Source organism: Neomonachus schauinslandi, chromosome 5, assembly GCF_002201575.2.
Source record: "Neomonachus schauinslandi chromosome 5, ASM220157v2, whole genome shotgun sequence".
In the NCBI taxonomy this organism is placed as follows: domain Eukaryota; kingdom Metazoa; phylum Chordata; class Mammalia; order Carnivora; family Phocidae; genus Neomonachus; species Neomonachus schauinslandi.
In genome coordinates this window covers 146486741-146503627 of record NC_058407.1, presented here as the reverse complement: position 1 = coordinate 146503627, position 16887 = coordinate 146486741, and the positions used below count along the sequence as shown (strand labels likewise).

At 44.1% G+C, this 16887-nt stretch overlaps 1 protein-coding gene across 6 annotated transcripts in view; it reads left to right on the top strand.

Annotated features, from left to right (window-relative positions):
• Positions 1–1485: 1485 nt before the first annotated feature.
• Positions 1486–16887, top strand: part of TXNDC11 (thioredoxin domain containing 11) — a 60340-nt gene continuing 44938 nt past the window's right edge. Inside the window, exons 1-4 of one of the 6 annotated variants that reach the window (XM_044915612.1) lie at positions 1486–1835; positions 8404–8620; positions 12465–12562; positions 16129–16258. In XM_044915612.1, coding sequence (XP_044771547.1) covers positions 1579–1835; positions 8404–8620; positions 12465–12562; positions 16129–16258 — 702 coding nt within the window. In that variant the 5' untranslated portion in view covers positions 1486–1578. Of the gene's footprint in view, positions 1836–8403; positions 8621–12464; positions 12563–16128; positions 16259–16887 lie in introns of those variants that run through there. The other 5 variants (XM_021698331.2, XM_044915615.1, XM_044915613.1 and 2 more) reach the window with 5 other exon arrangements.

The window sequence follows — 16887 nt, the reverse complement described above, 5'->3', positions numbered from 1 at the left end:
CCCTCTCTCGCTTTGTCTCTCTCTTTCAAATAAATAAATAAAATCTTAAAAAAAAAAAAGGACAGGAGAGCTATAAAACAACTAGCAAAATGGTAGGTGTAAATAAGCTACCAACGTCCTGGGCCTCAGTGGTGGACACACTGAATGCCATGGCTCCCTAGCAAGGTAGCCAACACTAGCCACACCTTACATCCCTGGAAGCCAGGCACCAGGCTCACCCAGCTGCCCTGGGGCAGAGGTGAGGTCTCACCTTAGCTTCTGGTTCTCGCCAGCCCAAGCTTTTTGTTTTGTTTTTTGCCTGCAGTCATACTGCACTGGTTCCCTCAGAATTTTATTTGCCTAGTTTTCTGATTATTCATAGTCACCTGCGGCCTCAGCAGCCGTGTAAGTATGGACTTCACTTCGCCCCAGGTACACTTGTCCCTCTCCCTCATGGCAGCAATTCTCTTCTGTCGCTCTCAAATCGCCCCATTTCATCCCTTACTGACTTGTCTTTTATAATCACAAAACTTTAGAAAGGACCTAACATTTAGAGTCAGAGATGTTTGAGAGAGTCAGCAGTAGGTCACTGGTCACCCGGGCAGCCTACCTTTGAGTCTGAATTTCCCACCTACTAGCTTTGTGGCCTCAATCAAATGACTTTTCCAAGCCTCGGTTTTTCTTGCCATCTGTGGGGTGAGTCCAAGCAGCACAGACCCTCCCCCAAGGGCCGAGGTGGTGGGAGATGAGGCTTTCGGGCACACGCCGCTTAACTGATGCAGATCGTGCACGCTGGGAGACTACAGTAACTGAGATTTAGTGAGATCTCACTGTGGGCCTGGCACTTTCCGTAAATCACCTCATTTATCCTCAGAACAACCCTGTGGGAGAGGTACTGCTATTACCCTCCATTTTACAGACGTGCAAACCGAGGCCGAGTGACCTCTCCCGCCCGCCTCACTTGCGGGACCCTGGACACCTCTCGTCCCCGCACCTATTTTCCCAAGGTTAAGCGGGGATAATTAACGGCACCTATGTTCCCCGGGGCCTGTACGGACTCGCGGGCACGAATACCATCATCATCATGGCACTTAGAACTCAGCAGGCCAAGCGGCGACTCCCGGATGCCCGAGCTCTCAGATCCCGCGCTGGGAGGATCACGTCGTGGACTGGCCGGACGCTCGACCCGCGCCTGCGCAGACTCCGCGGACGGAGGGCGGAGCCTGTGGGACTACAGCTGGCGGCCGTAGGGGCGCCTGCCGGGAGGCTGTTCGCGCAGGCTCTGTGGGTGAGGGGCGTGGCCCGCCGGGGGGGCGGGGCGGTCAGGCGGTGTCGGCATCCGCGCAGACTCCGTGAACGAGAGGCGGGATCACCGGGGGGGCGGGGCCGCCGGGAGGGGCCGGCGTCCGCGCAGACTCCGTGGGCGGAGGTGGAGCTGCCTGCGCGGGGGCGGGCGCCGCGGCGGCGGTGGGGCTGACGTGGAGGCTCCGGGTTAGCGGGCGCGGCGGGCTGCGGGATTGGGGAGCGACGGGCCGGGCCGGGCCCTCGGGCCCGAAGCGGCGGCGGCGGCGGTATAAAGCCGGCGACAGGGAGCATGTAATGTCGGAATGCGGAGGCCGCGGCGGCGGCAGCAGCAGCAGCAGCAGCAGCGACGACGCCGAGGACGAGGGTGGCGGCGGCGGCGGCCCCGCGGGCTCCGGCTCCCTCAGCCCGGCCCCGGCCGGAGTGTCCTCGGCGGGCCGGCTCCGTCGCGGGCTGCGCGGCGCCTCCCTCATGGCGCGCCGGCGGCCCGAGCTGCTCTGCGGGGCCGTGGCGCTCGGCTGCGCGCTGCTCGTCGCTCTCAAGTTTACCTGCAGGTGAGGCGGCCCGCAGCCCTGGGGCCCCGGCCGGCGGCGCAGGGCCGGCTCGGGGCCCGCAGGGTCCGGGGTTGGAGCGGCCTTCGCGGGGGAAGTGAGGCCTGGCTTTGCCTGGAGCCACGGACCCGACCCTGCTCAGCCTGCGGCCGTGCCCGCCACTTGCCCCGCGGGCCAGGCGAGATTTTCGGGGGCTGCTCAGGATCCTTCCTTCATTCCATTTTAGCACCGAAGTTAGTGGGCCACGTTCTGAGGTGCTCGTCACCTGTTGGGGTTTCTTGGGGGGGGGGGCGCACCTGTCACTTCTGCGCAGGCTGTAGGACCCTCATTTAACCCCCATCGGGTTTCCCTTATGCCGCGAGTGTAATGATTCACAACTGTTAGAGTCCCAGACCCCTTCGACAATTCGTGCACTCATCGATCTAACGATTATTCATCCACACGTGCTACGGTGGATAACACTCACCCAGGTGAGCGTTCAAGATAAAAATCCCACTCTCCTTTCCAGTGGGACAGGCAGTAAACAACTTAATATAATTTTAAAGGGCTTCTGTAAGTGCTCTGCAGGGAATAGAAGGAAGGAGGGTGGGGCAGAAAGGCCTTCGTGACCACGAGACCTAGGAAGCTCAACCGGAGAGGAGGAAGGGGCCAGCCCTGGGAAGATTTGGGGGAAGAGTGTCCAAGGTAGAGGGAGCAACAAGGGCAAAGTCTGGACGGGGCTGTTGTTTTACTGGAGCTGAAAAGAAGGCCTGGGTAGGCAGGACCATAGTGAACAAGAAAATTAAAGTTACTGTGTCTCTTTTGGGGAAGGTACACAGATACAAAATGTACTTTAAATTTCAGGAGTACTTTTGGTCTCCCAAGTGCTCAGTGTATCTTCTCGGACTCCCAATTTGTAAGTCTCTGTTGCAACTGACTGGCATATTAGCCAAGAGGAAGATTTCAACTTGGAACATTTTTACGGAGTGTGTTAAGCATAGTATGTGGCCTCTGTTGTCAGGTGTCAGAGGTTTGGGAGTTTTAGTGAAAGGGGACAAATTATGATAACTGTTATTGATCATTTGCCAAGTACCAGCCGGGTTGCTCATCCTTGGCACTTGGGCAGAGGAGCTGTCCTGTCCATGGTAGAGTGTTTAGCAGTATCCCTGGCTTGTACCTACTAAATACCCATAGCACACAGCCCTAGATATGACAACCAGAAATGTCTCCAGACATTGCCAAGTGCCCCCTGGGGAACAAAACTGCTTGCTTGAGCACTGCAGCTTACTTACATCAGTGCATTTATTCCTTTAATACATCATCTGAGAGCCTAGTATGGACCCAGAAAGGCTCAGTCCTCAGTAAAGTCTGGATATACTCTTATCCTTCCAGGTTATAGATGAAGGAGTTGAGCTTTGGTCATGTTACAAAACTTGCCCCAAATCACACCCACCTATTAAGTGGCTGAGCTGGAATTTGAATCCTTTATTGTTAGGTACTAGGCTCTTAACCTTGCTCTTTTTCATGGGCTGCGCAAAGAAAAATATATGAAGTATTTTACAACGTGGAATTGCAAGATGTCTTTGGGTTCAATTTAGGAAGAGAGGTCCGTTGTGTGTGTCCATGTCCGTCCCCGACACCCCCCCCCCCGCCCCCCGCAGCTCCAGGGGTGGGGAACTTACTGACATCCGTTCGTCCATAGAAATAATGCTTCGTGTTTTTTTCTGAAAGAACATGACTTTAAAGTCTTTTTTTTTTTTTTTTAAGATTTTATTTATTTATTTGAGAGAGAGAGAGAGAGCACATGAGAGGGGGGAGGGTCAGAGGGAGAAGCAGGCTCCCCGCCGAGCAGGGAGCCCGATGCGGGACTCGATCCCGGGACTCCGGGATCATGACCTGAGCCGAAGGCAGACGCTTAACCGTCTGAGCCACCCAGGCGCCCTGAAAGAACATGACTTTAAAAAGCTAAGAAAGTCCTTTGAGATTTGGGGAAGAAGGCAGAGTGTAAATCCAGTTATTGTGGCAGGCAGAGCAAGATCCCTACCTGCTTCGGAATAGGAGTGAGCCAGTGAATGGCCGCTTGCCTGTCCCTCTTCTTTCTGTGCCACTGGCAAATCTAGAGAGTCTTTTAATAGACCGAACTTGATTTTTTAGAGTCTTGTTTGATTGAATGGTGTCATGATACTGTTATAGACTCGAACATTTCTGACCCCCTTTTTCTATTTTACTTTTAAGATTGTTGCATTAATGAGGACAGAAGCTTACGAGAAAGTAGGATTTTTTTCAAAATTTTATTTTTATTAATAGCACCAGGCCTAAAATAAGGGACAGCCCTCCTCAGTGTTGGTTGCTTAGCTGAGTTCAAACCAGATAATATAAAAAAGGTTGATTTGGGGTGGAAACACAATAATTGTGCATTTTTGGGCCTTTGATCTTTATTTTACCTGCCTTTCTATTCATTGAGTCTCCTTGACTGCATCCTACTCCCTTTCCTTTCACCCTGATTTTGGAGGGAAAAAGTTGTGTGTCTGTATCTATATATGTATGTGTGTGCATATATTCATTTTCCTTTATTGCATTTTGTGATTTCAAAGCTGCTTCAGATCCTCTTCAGAAGGAGGTGTAACGTGCACGTTTCATAGAAAAATTGGGAGTTGCAACCTGCCATTTTTGCTTGCAACCAGCTCTTGAGTTTTTCGAACCTGAGACTGAGCCTTCAAATCTGCAGGAAATCTTTGATCTAGGTAGAGTTTCTCAAAAACTTGTAGCAAGTTTTAAGAGTTAAATGGAAACTTGTGAATGTTTCTGGTGGAGCAGAGGCAGATGTTTGTCTTCCCTGGTTAATGTTTGCTTTTCCATGGGCCACGTATTTTATCTGGCTGGTGTACTTTAGGAACCGCTCTGAACACGCAGAGCAGTAATACTGAGTGGATTATTATCCTTTGTTTGGCTGTCACAGACCTACATTTTCCCTCAGATTGTGTTATTTAACACTCAGCATGCAGTTTGACTAGTAGAAGAATCATCTCGAAAGAGGGAAGTTTTGGAGCTTTTGATAATGTGTCACGCAGGGCCTTCTTCATCTCTTTGCATGGCTGCCTGTCATTCAGATCTCGGCTTAAAAGATCCCCTGTCCCATCACCCTGTTAAATTCTCCACCTAGCAGTGATCCTTTTGTGGGTTTTTGTTTGTTGGGTATGTGTTCGGTTGTGTGTCGTCTCCCTTGAGAACATTTTCGTGCTTTCGGCTGTAGCCTGCATGCCTGCAGTGTGGTTTCTGAAGCATACTAACATTTGCTCAGTGAACATTTTTTAAAAATTATTGTGTAAGTGACTGAGTTTTTCAGGTTCTGGAGAACTTTTACATAGACAAAGCTCCCTGATTGAGGGGTTAAAATGGTAGTTTGAGTGAATAAATAGGAGATTTGTTCTTTTAATACCGCTTCTTTATGATATTAATAATTTTTGGTTAAAAATAGGGAAGTAATAGATTTAAACCTGTCTTAATTCAGGAAGCTAACACCTTCTAGATGCAGAGGAGGGCGTGGGATTCTTTCCTTTATGCTAAATGACCCAAGGCTCCTAGAGGAGGTAGGGTCTTGGGTGTTCAGGTTTTCCTTTTTGGTTCTAAATATCTGTCTGTCTGCTGGGCATCTCAGAGCCAGCACACTTTCCTTCTTGTTCTTCCTTCCTGCTACCTTGCTGTATTCTGAGAAGCCAGATTATCAAGTTAGTTTGAACACATATGTGAACATAGAACATAATGATGTGGCCCTTAGGATCATGCCTAGTAAAGCAAATGAGCCTCTGACACTTTTATTCTGAGTGTTCTTAATTATGTCTATCTCTGTGGGGTTTTTTTTTTTTTTTAAAGATTTTATTTATTTGAGAGAGAGAGAATGAGAGAGAGCACATGAGAGGGGGGAGGGTCAGAGGGAGAAGCAGACTCCCCGCCGAGCAGGGAGCCCGATGCGGGACTCGATCCAGGGACTCCAGGATCATGACCTGAGCCGAAGGCAGTCGCTTAACCAACTGAGCCACCCAGGTGCCCCTATCTCTGTGGGTTTATATTTAATTTGCCTTTGCATATGTTCAGATGAGTAGGAGGGTCGGTTTGTTCGTTTCACAAATTATTGAACTTCAGAGGACCAGGCACCATAAACAGTGAGGCTCTAACAGTGAAAAAAATAGGGTTCTTGCCTTCAGGGAGTTAGTGATGTGGTAGAGTAAATAGGTAATCAGTAAAAGAAGTAAGTTACTGATTGTGGTGAGGGGTATAAAAGGCAACCAACAGGGAGCTGAGAGAAAAAAATGAGGTCTCCTACTTTGGGTAGAGTTGTCAGAGGAGGAGACACACCAGCCAAGATGTTTTTCTCATCAGCTTCATGGTGGTATATTTTATTTTCAGTAAAATTACACATTTTACATGTACAGATTACTTTTTTTTTTTTAAGATTTTATTTATTTGACAGAAAGAGACACAGCTAGAGAGGGAACACAAGCAGGGGGAGTGGGAGAGGGAGAAGCAGGCTCCCGGCCGAGCAGGGAGCCCGATGCGGGGCTCGATCCCAGGACCCTGGGATCATGACCTGAGCCGAAGGCAGACGCTTAACGACTGAGCCACCCAGGCGCCCCCAGATTAATTACTTTTGATAAATTTAACCACCTCCATCCTTTCAGTCAAGATAGAGAATGTTTCCTTCTCCCCAGAAAGTTTCCTCAGTACCCGTACTCTGCAGTCAGTGTCCCTGCCCCACTCCCCACTCTAGATAGTCACTGGTGTGATTATTTTGTTATAGATTAGTTTTGGAATTTTATATAATGCATTCATGTTATATGTATTCTTTAGTGTCTGACTTCTTCAGTGTAATTATTTTGAGAGTCATCCAGTTATGGTATGTATCAGTTCTTTTATTGTTGAGTAACATTTAATTGTAAGAATATACCCCAGTTTATTCTTTCACTTAATGAGTTACTCCAGCTTCTTTATGCTTACTATTTAGATAATTTATCTTTTCCCATCCTATGCTTTCATCCTATGTCTTTATGTTTAAAATGGGTCTCTTTTAGACAGCATTTGGTAGGTCTTGCTTCATTATCTAGTCTGGCATTCTCTTCCTCTTAATTGGGTGGTTTAGTCCTTTTATATTTAATGTAATATTTAATTACATATTTAATATTTGATATTGTTGGGTATAATCCTACCTTCTGGCTATTTGTTTTCCATTTGTACCTTCTGGTTTTTGTTCCTTCCTTGGTCGTTTTCTGCCTTTTGGGTTAATTGAATATTTTCTAGGGTCTCTTTTTTAATTCTGTTGGTTTCTGGGCTAAACCACTGTATTGGTTTTATGCCATGTTAGTGCAGATGTGTGAACAGCTCAAGGTGTTCATTAAGCTCCTTTCACCTGGTGGGATGCAGCCTCAGCCAAGATATTTTGTCTTGATGGGTGAAATAGTGGCAGCTCTGTGACTTCAGACCACTTGTTCATTCTTTTCTGTCTTCTCTTGATCTCTCCCTTTTGGGAACTTCAGGTACTCAGGAAGACTGTTTTCCAGTTAAAATGGGCTGATACTTTGTTATTCATCTTTATTAACCTTTGGATCATGATATTGTTAACCTTAAAAATTAAACAGTTATTTTACCAGAAAAATGGGTTTATTCAGAAATAGCAGAGAACTGCAATCCAGGACATGCAAGCTATGGCAAATCATAGGCAAGTCCCACAGACAAAGGAGAACAACATTATTTTATGGAGAAAGGGGAAGATGGGAGGGGTTGTTGTGAGTGAAAGTCCATTGGAGAGAAGCAAGAGTTTGGGGGGATAACAGTTTTTCAATGGCTGATTGCTGGAGTAGTCAGTCTTTTTGTAGGAGTTGTTACATCTTTTCCTGTTGGGGCTTGTAATTCTTTTCCTGTTGAGGATTCTCCTGTTGGAGTCTAATTGATCATTTTTTCCTGTAATTGACAGGGAGAGGTGCTGGCTCCCCCTTCTGGCCTCCCCACTCCATTTTAGTGGCTTCCCAATATATGTATCTGGAGAAACTACATTATTATTTGTTAGTTTTGCCTGAATGCCCTGGATAAGTACAGGTCAACTCCAGCTCATAAACATAATGTTTTCTCAGAGTTGAGTCCATGGTAAGAATTTCCCATAGAAATCTTATTAGTGGTAGCCACGAGAGCTCCCTCTCCTTAGTTCTGAGCAAGCTCGCTGGCTCTTCTGAAGCCCTGGAGATCAGTGGCTCCTTTGGCGAGCCAGGCTGCAGAGAGGTGAGGGAGGAGTGTGTTGGGTGTGGGAGGCAAGAATAGGGATTATTCTAAGACCTCCTTCTCCTTTGCTCTCTGCTGCCTTCCCACCCCACACCTGGGGAGACAGTATTAGAGAGTCATTTTCAGCATATTGGTCATGTCTTGCATTCTCTCAGCTAAATATTGCCTTAGCACAGCATATTTTTTACTCCAGGGTGATGTTTTAGGAACTCCATGTTCTTACTCAAGGGATTTTTCTCTTAAGCTTCGATCTCCCTCCACAGAAAGCTGTTTTTAGAAGAAGATAAACTTAGCAATCATGTTTGTGTTTGCTCTTTTGTAGTCGAGCAAAAGATGTGATAATACCAGCAAAGCCACCTGTCAGCTTTTTCTCCTCGAGGTCTCCGGTGCTTGACCTCTTCCAGGGGCAGCTGGACTACGCAGAGCATGTTCGCCGGGACTCAGAGGTGGTGCTGCTGTTCTTCTATGCTCCGTGGTGTGGCCAGTCCATTGCCGCCAGGTCAGAGATTGAGCAAGCAGCGGGTCAGCTTTCAGACCAGGTAATGCTAACACTCAGCTTGCAGATGGATGACTCAGCCCTGTGTGCAGGGCTGGTTGTTCCCAGAGAGACCCCTTACCCAGCTGGCTGACTGAGCCAGGGTGAAGGCCAGGAGCCTTACTTTAAAAAATTGTAATGCCTTCTATAAAGAAAAAGGATTTCTGATGGTAAGGGTCATAGTTGGTTAGAGGCAGGAGAGGGAGCAGGAGAGGGAAACACTGAGCTGTGTTTCCTTGTGATGCAGGTCAGTGTTCATCTCAGGGTGCCATGCTGTTTGGTTTCAATGCTGAAAAGCCTAGTTGAATATCCATTGGATACTTGTCCATGAGTTATTTTCTTTTTCTTTCTTTCTTTTTTTTTAATATTCACATTATTTATTTGAGAGAGAGAGTGCATGCGTGCGTGTGCATGTGCATGGGGTTGGGGTAAGTAGGGAGGGGCAGAGAGAGAATCTTAAGCAGGTTCCATGCCCAGCATGGACCCCGATGCAGGGCTGGATCTCACCAGCCTGAGATCATGGCCTGAGCCGAAACCAAGAGTCAGACTAAGCTAACCAGGTGCCCTGCTGTAAGACAGATTTATATGTCATGACTACAATGTAACATACTGACATTTTAAAAATACTTGGACCAAAAAAAAAAAATAATAATAAATAAATAAAAGTAAAAACAAAAAAAATAAAAATACTTGGACCAGAACTATATGCAACAAATACTTAATGAAGGTTAACTTTTGTGCTAGACCAAAGGGCTGCGCAAATGAGTCATCTATATGGCAGTGGTTTTCAACCCAGTGGATCCCAGTTGCCTTTTATAAAACAAATATTTTATGAGGTGTCTTTTGCTGTCCTGAAAAGGAATTCATAGATGATAAAACTTCCCTACACATTAAATTGCAAAAGAGCCAATCTACTAATTATAAAGGTGGGGGAAACAAAGGTAACACAATCAGGTCATGTGTGTTTCAGGATGTAAATGCTGGGGCAGAATAGGTCCTGGTCCCTTTATGGAGAACTTTTGGGGTCAGACTGGTAAAGGTGTGTTGTGTTAGAGACTCAGGTACCGTGGGGACACTGCTCTCACTGATTCGAGTTTCCTAAGCGGTAAACAGCTCTTGGTAAAGGCTGGAACCAAACAAAGTAATTTCTTTTTTTTTTTTTTTTAAAGATTTTATTTATTTATTTGACAGAGAAGGACACAGCGAGAGAGGGAACACAAGCAGGGGGGAGTGGGAGAGGGAGAAGCAGACTCCCCGCCGAGCAGGGAGCCCGATGCGGGACTCGATCCAGGGACTCCAGGATCATGACCTGAGCCGAAGGCAGTCGCTTAACCAACTGAGCCACCCAGGCGCCCCAAACAAAGTAATTTCTGCCTTGGGTTTACATAGGAGTTGCCTTCCCAAGAAATTCGGTGAATACAAAAACCATACTTTGGATTCACATATGAAATGGAATTAGGTCCTGGGCTTGATTACTAACAGACAGGTTTTCTCCAGCCTCATTGTTGGGCAGGACATTTCAAACTGCCCTGGGGTGCTGGGGATAACTCTTCCCTGTGCAACGCAGTTTCGAGCATCGTGGGCTGTCTCCCACAGTGCCTGCCCACCCCATGCCCTGTAGCTTCCCAGTCACTGCAACAAGCAGAAGAGATCGCACAGATTTCTAAAAGGCTGCTGCTGAGAACCACTCATCTGAGGTAATTTATGCAGGCAGCTGAGTTCCAGAAGTTTCTTTGGAACTCTGGGTTGGTTTTTCTTAGAAACAATGTTATAAATGCTGGTGAGGCTTTCTGCCCAAACTAGCAAAGCCTTTTGAACCATTATAGATCCCTGAATGTGGTGCAAAGTACTGTTTAAATCTAGCTCTTCATTAGAACTCTTCATTGCCTGGGACACTGGTTCTGAGGGGGTTGTGATTTTGTGTTCCGACTTTGGACCCATGGGATCGATCAGTTCCCAGTACTCCCTTTACCCCCCTCCCCCTTTAAAAATGACTAATAATAGGGGCGCCAGGCTGGCTCAGTTGGTAAAGCATGTGACTCTTGATCTTAGGTTCGTGAGTTCAAGCCTCACATTGGGCAGTAGAGCTAACTTAAAAAAAAAAAAAAAAGGTAATAATAACCAAACTGGCAGACACTTCCAGGGAGGAAGCAGGAACTCTAATGGAGCGCTGGGAGGCAAGCGATAGGTTAGCATAAAAGAAGTCGCCACTTCATTCCCCAGGCATTGCCCAAGTTTTCTGAATTAAGAGAACATGTGGGGAACAAGGAGGAAATCTGTGTTTAGGGCAGGTGTCAGTTCCTTCTTACCGTATTGTGAGCTGAAACAGCGGTGTCCTTCTGAGTGAGTTTCGGAGTGGCGTTCTGGTGTGCTGGGCCCTGTGCAGTTTCTCATGACAGCTCTGCACACTGGCCCTGGCATCCCTGTGCTTGGAAGCAGGACCTCAGACTTGGATGGTGGAGCAGTTGGCTAAGGATCACATGACAAGTGGTGAAGGTTATAGTGCCATCCACAGCTAACGAGCACTGCTTTTTTCAAATGTTTTTTCCAGCTCCTTCCAAATGGAGAGCTTATTATTCTGTGTTCTCACTAGGGAAAAGGAGGGGGTTTATTTTTGGAAACAGGCAAAAATCGTTTGAGCCACATTGCTTTAAGTAAAATTAGCAAACGTGGTAGATTGTGCCCTATTTTTGAATAAAAAAATGAGATGTCGCCTTTAAGTAAAGATATCGTTGTTTTCCTTTCTCATAAATGGACTCTAAAAGGAGCTCTAAAGAGCTTCCACGAAGTTTTGAGCAATATTGCTATTTACGACGTGTAAGGAAGGCCTCTAAAAGTGACTTTTCATTTGTAATCTTCATATTTTTTCAATATTACTATGAAAATTTCTTCACATAGCAAAGGTAAAGGAATTGTATATATGATTGCCAGTTAAATGTTGTTAATGACATTTTATTTTGCTTATTTGATCATGTATTTATTTCTCTTACTATTCCTCTAGTCAGTGGTTCTCACCTAGAGGAAATTTTCTCCCCCAGGGGACTTTCGGCAGCATTTGGAGCTATTTTTGGGGATCACTATTGAGGGGGGGGAAGCTGCTGGCATGTAGTGGGTACAGGCCAAGAATACTGCTAAACCCTACAACCAGTGTGTAGGACTGCCCCTTTACAAAGACACACATACAGAAAGCCTCCTACCAGTGGAAGGCCAAAATAGCAGTAGTGCTGAAGTTGAGAAACCCTGCTCTAATCTATGAACCCATCTTCTTTGGTGTACTTTTCCAAGTAGATTGGAGACACAGTGACACTTCTCCTGAAATATCGTAGCATCTACCTATAAATATGTGTTTAATTTGTATTTTTGCTGCTTAATACTACATTTTAGAGCATAGCTTTAATTATCTTATTCTTACTGGTTTTTAATGTAGTTGTTAAAAATGCCTTTTGATATTTGTGACGTTTTATTTGCAGCTAACATTTTTTTTCCTTCTCCCATGCTCAGTTTGACTGTCAAAAGATATCCTTCCATTGAGTTTTAGTGTAATCATGCTTAGAAAAAGCTCACTGGTGCTCATTCACTTTAGAATTCAAAGCAAATCATTTCCCTCTTGGACTAGGACTGTAAAATACTGGTAAAATACTAGAATCCTAGCTAGACACCATAGATGAAAGTCTGTCTTTTTTTTTTGTGGTGGTAGATGATGACCTTCTTTGAATACCGGAGATAATTTTTTTCTCACTTTCTGTTTTGGAGAGGAATAGTTCCATTTCTATGATTTTTATCTTTAAAATCTTGGTAATTTTTCAGTTGTTATTCATAGTCATTTGAAACCTTTTTTGGCTCTGCAGGTGTTGTTTGTGGCAATTAACTGTTGGTGGAACCAGGGGAAATGCAGAAAACAGAAGCATTTCTTTTATTTCCCTGTGATATATCTGTATCATCGGAGGTAAGAATTAGTTTTCTAATTCCAGTTACGTTCCAAAGTGAATTTTTTTTCTGTTTAAAAGTATTAGATATTCACTGTAGGAAATTGAGAAAGTACAGATAAGCAAAAAATACAGATAAGCAAAAATAAATAAGAGGATCTGGATATTTAATCAGCCATACATAATCATTACGTGTTTTGATTTATATCGTCCTCTGACTATACATATCCACCCTCTTTTTTTTTTTCCAAAATAAAAAAATGGGATTGTGTAGTAATAGTATTTCCTAAACTGCTTTTTCTTGCTTGTGTGAACATTTTTTTCATACCATTACGTAGTGTATGGCATTGTTTTTGGTAGTGCTGGCGGCCCTATTGTGCGGCTGTACATTTCAGACATCCTGAAGTACTTTATTGTCTGAAAATACACAAAGGTCCTTATCCTGTCACCTGGCAACATACATAAGCAGGAGGGAATCTTAGCACCTTTTCAGCTGGGAAGAAAGTTACTATGAGTCCCTGGTCCTATGCCCATAATCCTGAAGCCCAAAGAGCTTTGAAGACCTGAAAAGTTTTCGTAAATTTTGTTCCGTATGCATTCATCTAGCCTGAAGTAACAAGAGGCTGCCTTTGGTCTTTATCCCACTTAAGGAGCCAGTTTATTTATTATGCTGCAGAAATATTGGTGTTTGATTTTGGAATACTGCCCAGACGTTGCTGTGAGTGTTAAGTAATGTCTAAAATCGGTCTTGAAGAATTTTGGAGACAGATGAGACTTTAGACTTTGTTCAGTGTAATTGGCTTGAAGTTTGTTAATGAAGGTAAAATGGGTAAAGAATGTTTGATTAGTAGGAACTTTACTTTTTATGCTTTATTTTTTCCCTCCCTCTGAACTTCCTAGGCTTTAATCAGTGAGGATTTATAAGAAACATCAAACTATCATTTGTGGATTATCTGTCACGTTCCATCACACCTCATGTTTCTAACATAAAATGTTGTGTGGCATGTAGTATTGTTTCTCAAGAGCTGTTAAGTAATATTTGAGCAAAAATGCACTTTCTTACCCTATCTCCACCTTCAAAGTCTCTTCTAGATACAAGAGTACTTCTCAGAGAGTAAACTGTTGCATTTGAAGATGCTAAAGCTGTCTGCTCTGTAATGGGATAAATAAGCTTGCCCTGCGAAGGTCCCTGCAGTTCTCTTTTTGGAAGTAGACAATATTTGGAGATAGGAAATAGGTCACAGGTGCCTAGTGAGGAGTATAGGCCTTGCCACTAGGTAACCCAAGTCAACTGCCCAGAGGTGGGCCTAATTTGATGTGATACTAAAATCAGGAGAGTTCCCTTGAATCAAGTACAAAATATCTTTTTGGGTTATGTGGCTGTGCAGTATATTGTCTTATACTGTTTGTTTTCTTAGATTTATGGAAAGATTGAAAGGACAGGCAAGGAACCTTAGAAACATCTAGTCCATCCTTCTCATTTTATGAGGAATTTGAGGTTGATACTCTCCTTGAAGTGTTTGCCCCTCATCTTTGCCTGTTAGGTTTTACTTGTTTCAGTTCGTTCAGACCTCTTAATACTCACTTGAATATCTCCCATTCCCAGTGTACCAAAAACAAGCAAGTGCTAAGGCACAGAGATACCTGAAAGGTAGCCTTTTCATATCCCGTTTAAGAATCTGCAAGTTCTCTGTTCTATACATAACACACATGAATGAATGTGTGTCTTCAGCTAAGCTCTCTTGTGACCATTCGGTGGTGCTGAGGTTCTCTTGGTTAATAGTGCTTGCAAATGTGGCCCCTCAGCCTCATCCCTGGGCAGACAGACCATCGCTGTCCATGTGTTTCTGTTGTTCCTGTGTTCGTAATGGCTTACCTACTAGTGACTGCTGAGATTAATAGACTTTCTGTTTTGCTTTTAAGTAGATTCCATTTTTTTTGCTTGTATTGATACCACTCACTAAGAAAGTTTATAAAAGGCTCTAAGGCAGGGAGTAGTTTCTTCTAACACTCTGTTCACGGCTCAGCAGCCCTGGATCAGCTCGTCCCATGGTCGTGACTGTGGCATGTTGGTAAAATGTGTTCTGCACCTGCATTCTGAGATCTTCTCAGCTTTTACAAGTCACTGGGATCCTTCTAACGACCCTCCAGGAGGCTGTTTGCCTGAGTAGATGATGTTTCCAGATTTCTTGGCTCCGTTTTGCTGAACAAAATGTGTTATCAGATGATTTTTTGATTTCTTCCTTTAAATTAAAAATTGTTAGTGGCTGATGGGGTTGGTGGTGGTGGTAATTTTTTTTTTTTTAAAGATTTTATTTATTTAACAGAGATTGAGAGCGTAAGTAGGCAGAGCGGCAGACAGAGGGAGAGGGAGAAGCAGGCTCCCCAGTGAGCAAGGAGCCCGATGCAGGGCTCGATCCCAGGACCCTGGGATCATGACCTGAGCTGAAGGCAGCCGCTTAACTGACTGAGCCACCCAGGCACCCCCGGTGGTGGTAATTTTTAAACTAATGTAGGTCTTGAATTGATAGAGTTGTTAACTCTGTCTCCCAGCTGTGCATGTAGAGTGCTATTTTTACTTTTTTCATGCTAACATTCTTTTGTTTGGCATCATATTTTCAGTGCACCCTGAAGAATTGTGTTTATCTCATCCCATTATATGTGTGTTTGTCATTTATGTAAGCATATGGTATTGGGATCACAGCATTTATGTAAATCTTTACTATGCTCTGTTTATTTTGCTATTAACAGCAAGCTTAATGTCAGTTTCTATTTAGACAGAAGAATGGTTATGGAGTTATTATATTTCACCTTACTCCCCCATCCCACCACATACCCTCAGTTATATTTGAGCAGCGTCTGCATTGTGCAAGATTGAAGAAAGCCATGTGAGGATTCTGATTAGCTTAGGAGGGTAACTGAAAGTTGGTCTTATTTCTTAGCAATGCTAAATCAAATTCCTGTGCATCCCTAAGCACACCTGGAAGGGAAAATAAGATCATTTTTGCAGATCCCTCACTTTGTCCCTTCCCATTATCCTTTTTTGTTATAGTAAAGCGTTCAATAGGTTTCAGGTTATTTAGTGATCCTTTGTGTAAGTGCCTATGGGAATATTTAATAAGTACGTTTTAGTAGGCCAAGGGCCAGTTGCTCAGCTTGTTTTTTATTTCAGAGTGATGTGTAAAAGAAAGCCCCCCCCCCCCCATGTTGAATTATGTAGTTAAGATCCTGCAATCCTTTAGCATTTGGTCAGTTTCCAGGATTGCCTTTCTGTTTGGTTTTGTTTTTTAAAGAAATATTATTATGGGAATTTTTCTTTTTCCCACAGAGGCTAGAATGAATGTTCTTTGTTTGAAATTCAGTTTGCAGTTGAATTAAGCTCATAGAAAAGTAGTGGCTGCTTGTGCCACCCGGCACATGAAATGCTTACTCTCAGTTGGTCCTCCATTCACCTCCCGGGACACAGGCTACTTACCTATGAAGCAGTCAGGATCGTCTTGTGGTGTTGATGATTTCAGTTATACGTTACAGGTTTAATGCATGGTGTATTATTTTTATTTTTTTATTTTTATTTTTTTGGTACTAGTTTTGGACCAATCGAATACAAAGGCCCCATGAGTGCTGTTTACATTGAGAAGTTTATCCGCCGGGTGATGAAACCACTTCTCTACATCCCATCTCAATCAGAATTACTAGATTTTCTCTCAGACTACGAGGTACCTGTCTTTCATATCTCCTCCCATCCCCAAGGTTTCACTGGGTTGTGTTGGATTGTTTATATTAGAAGGGTTTTTTATACCTCTTGATTTGCAGGAATGAAAAGATCACATTATAGATAAGCCCCAATTAAATGATTTTTGAGATACTCGATCGTAGGGATGGTTTGGCCAAGTGAGTTTTGAGAGAATGGAACACTTGTAAACCTTGTGAATTTTTTGTTTCGGAATTCCCAGCAGACTTTCAGTTTGTCTTATGATGAGCTTAGAGCAGATAAGAATTAACTTACAGGTTTATATGCACCTGCAAATTTCTAAAAATTTTATTTGACACTGTATGGCATGTTACTATGGAATACTTGGTTTTACTTGTCAGCTGTAGTTTAGCTTTAAAAAAAACTGGGAATGTGTGCCCTTCTATTTTATAAAGTGCATAACTCTTTCAAGGTCTTATTAACAGAAAGTTTCCTAACATGGCTTCTCTGCTGCTTTCCCATTGCCAGCTTCATCCCCTGATAAGTTGTTTTTTATAGGATCTTCAATGTGTGTTCAGGACCTCTTATTATTGAGAGGCCAGTATAAAGCTTAAAATAATCTCAATAAATTATAAGAACAGTTCCACAGAAAAA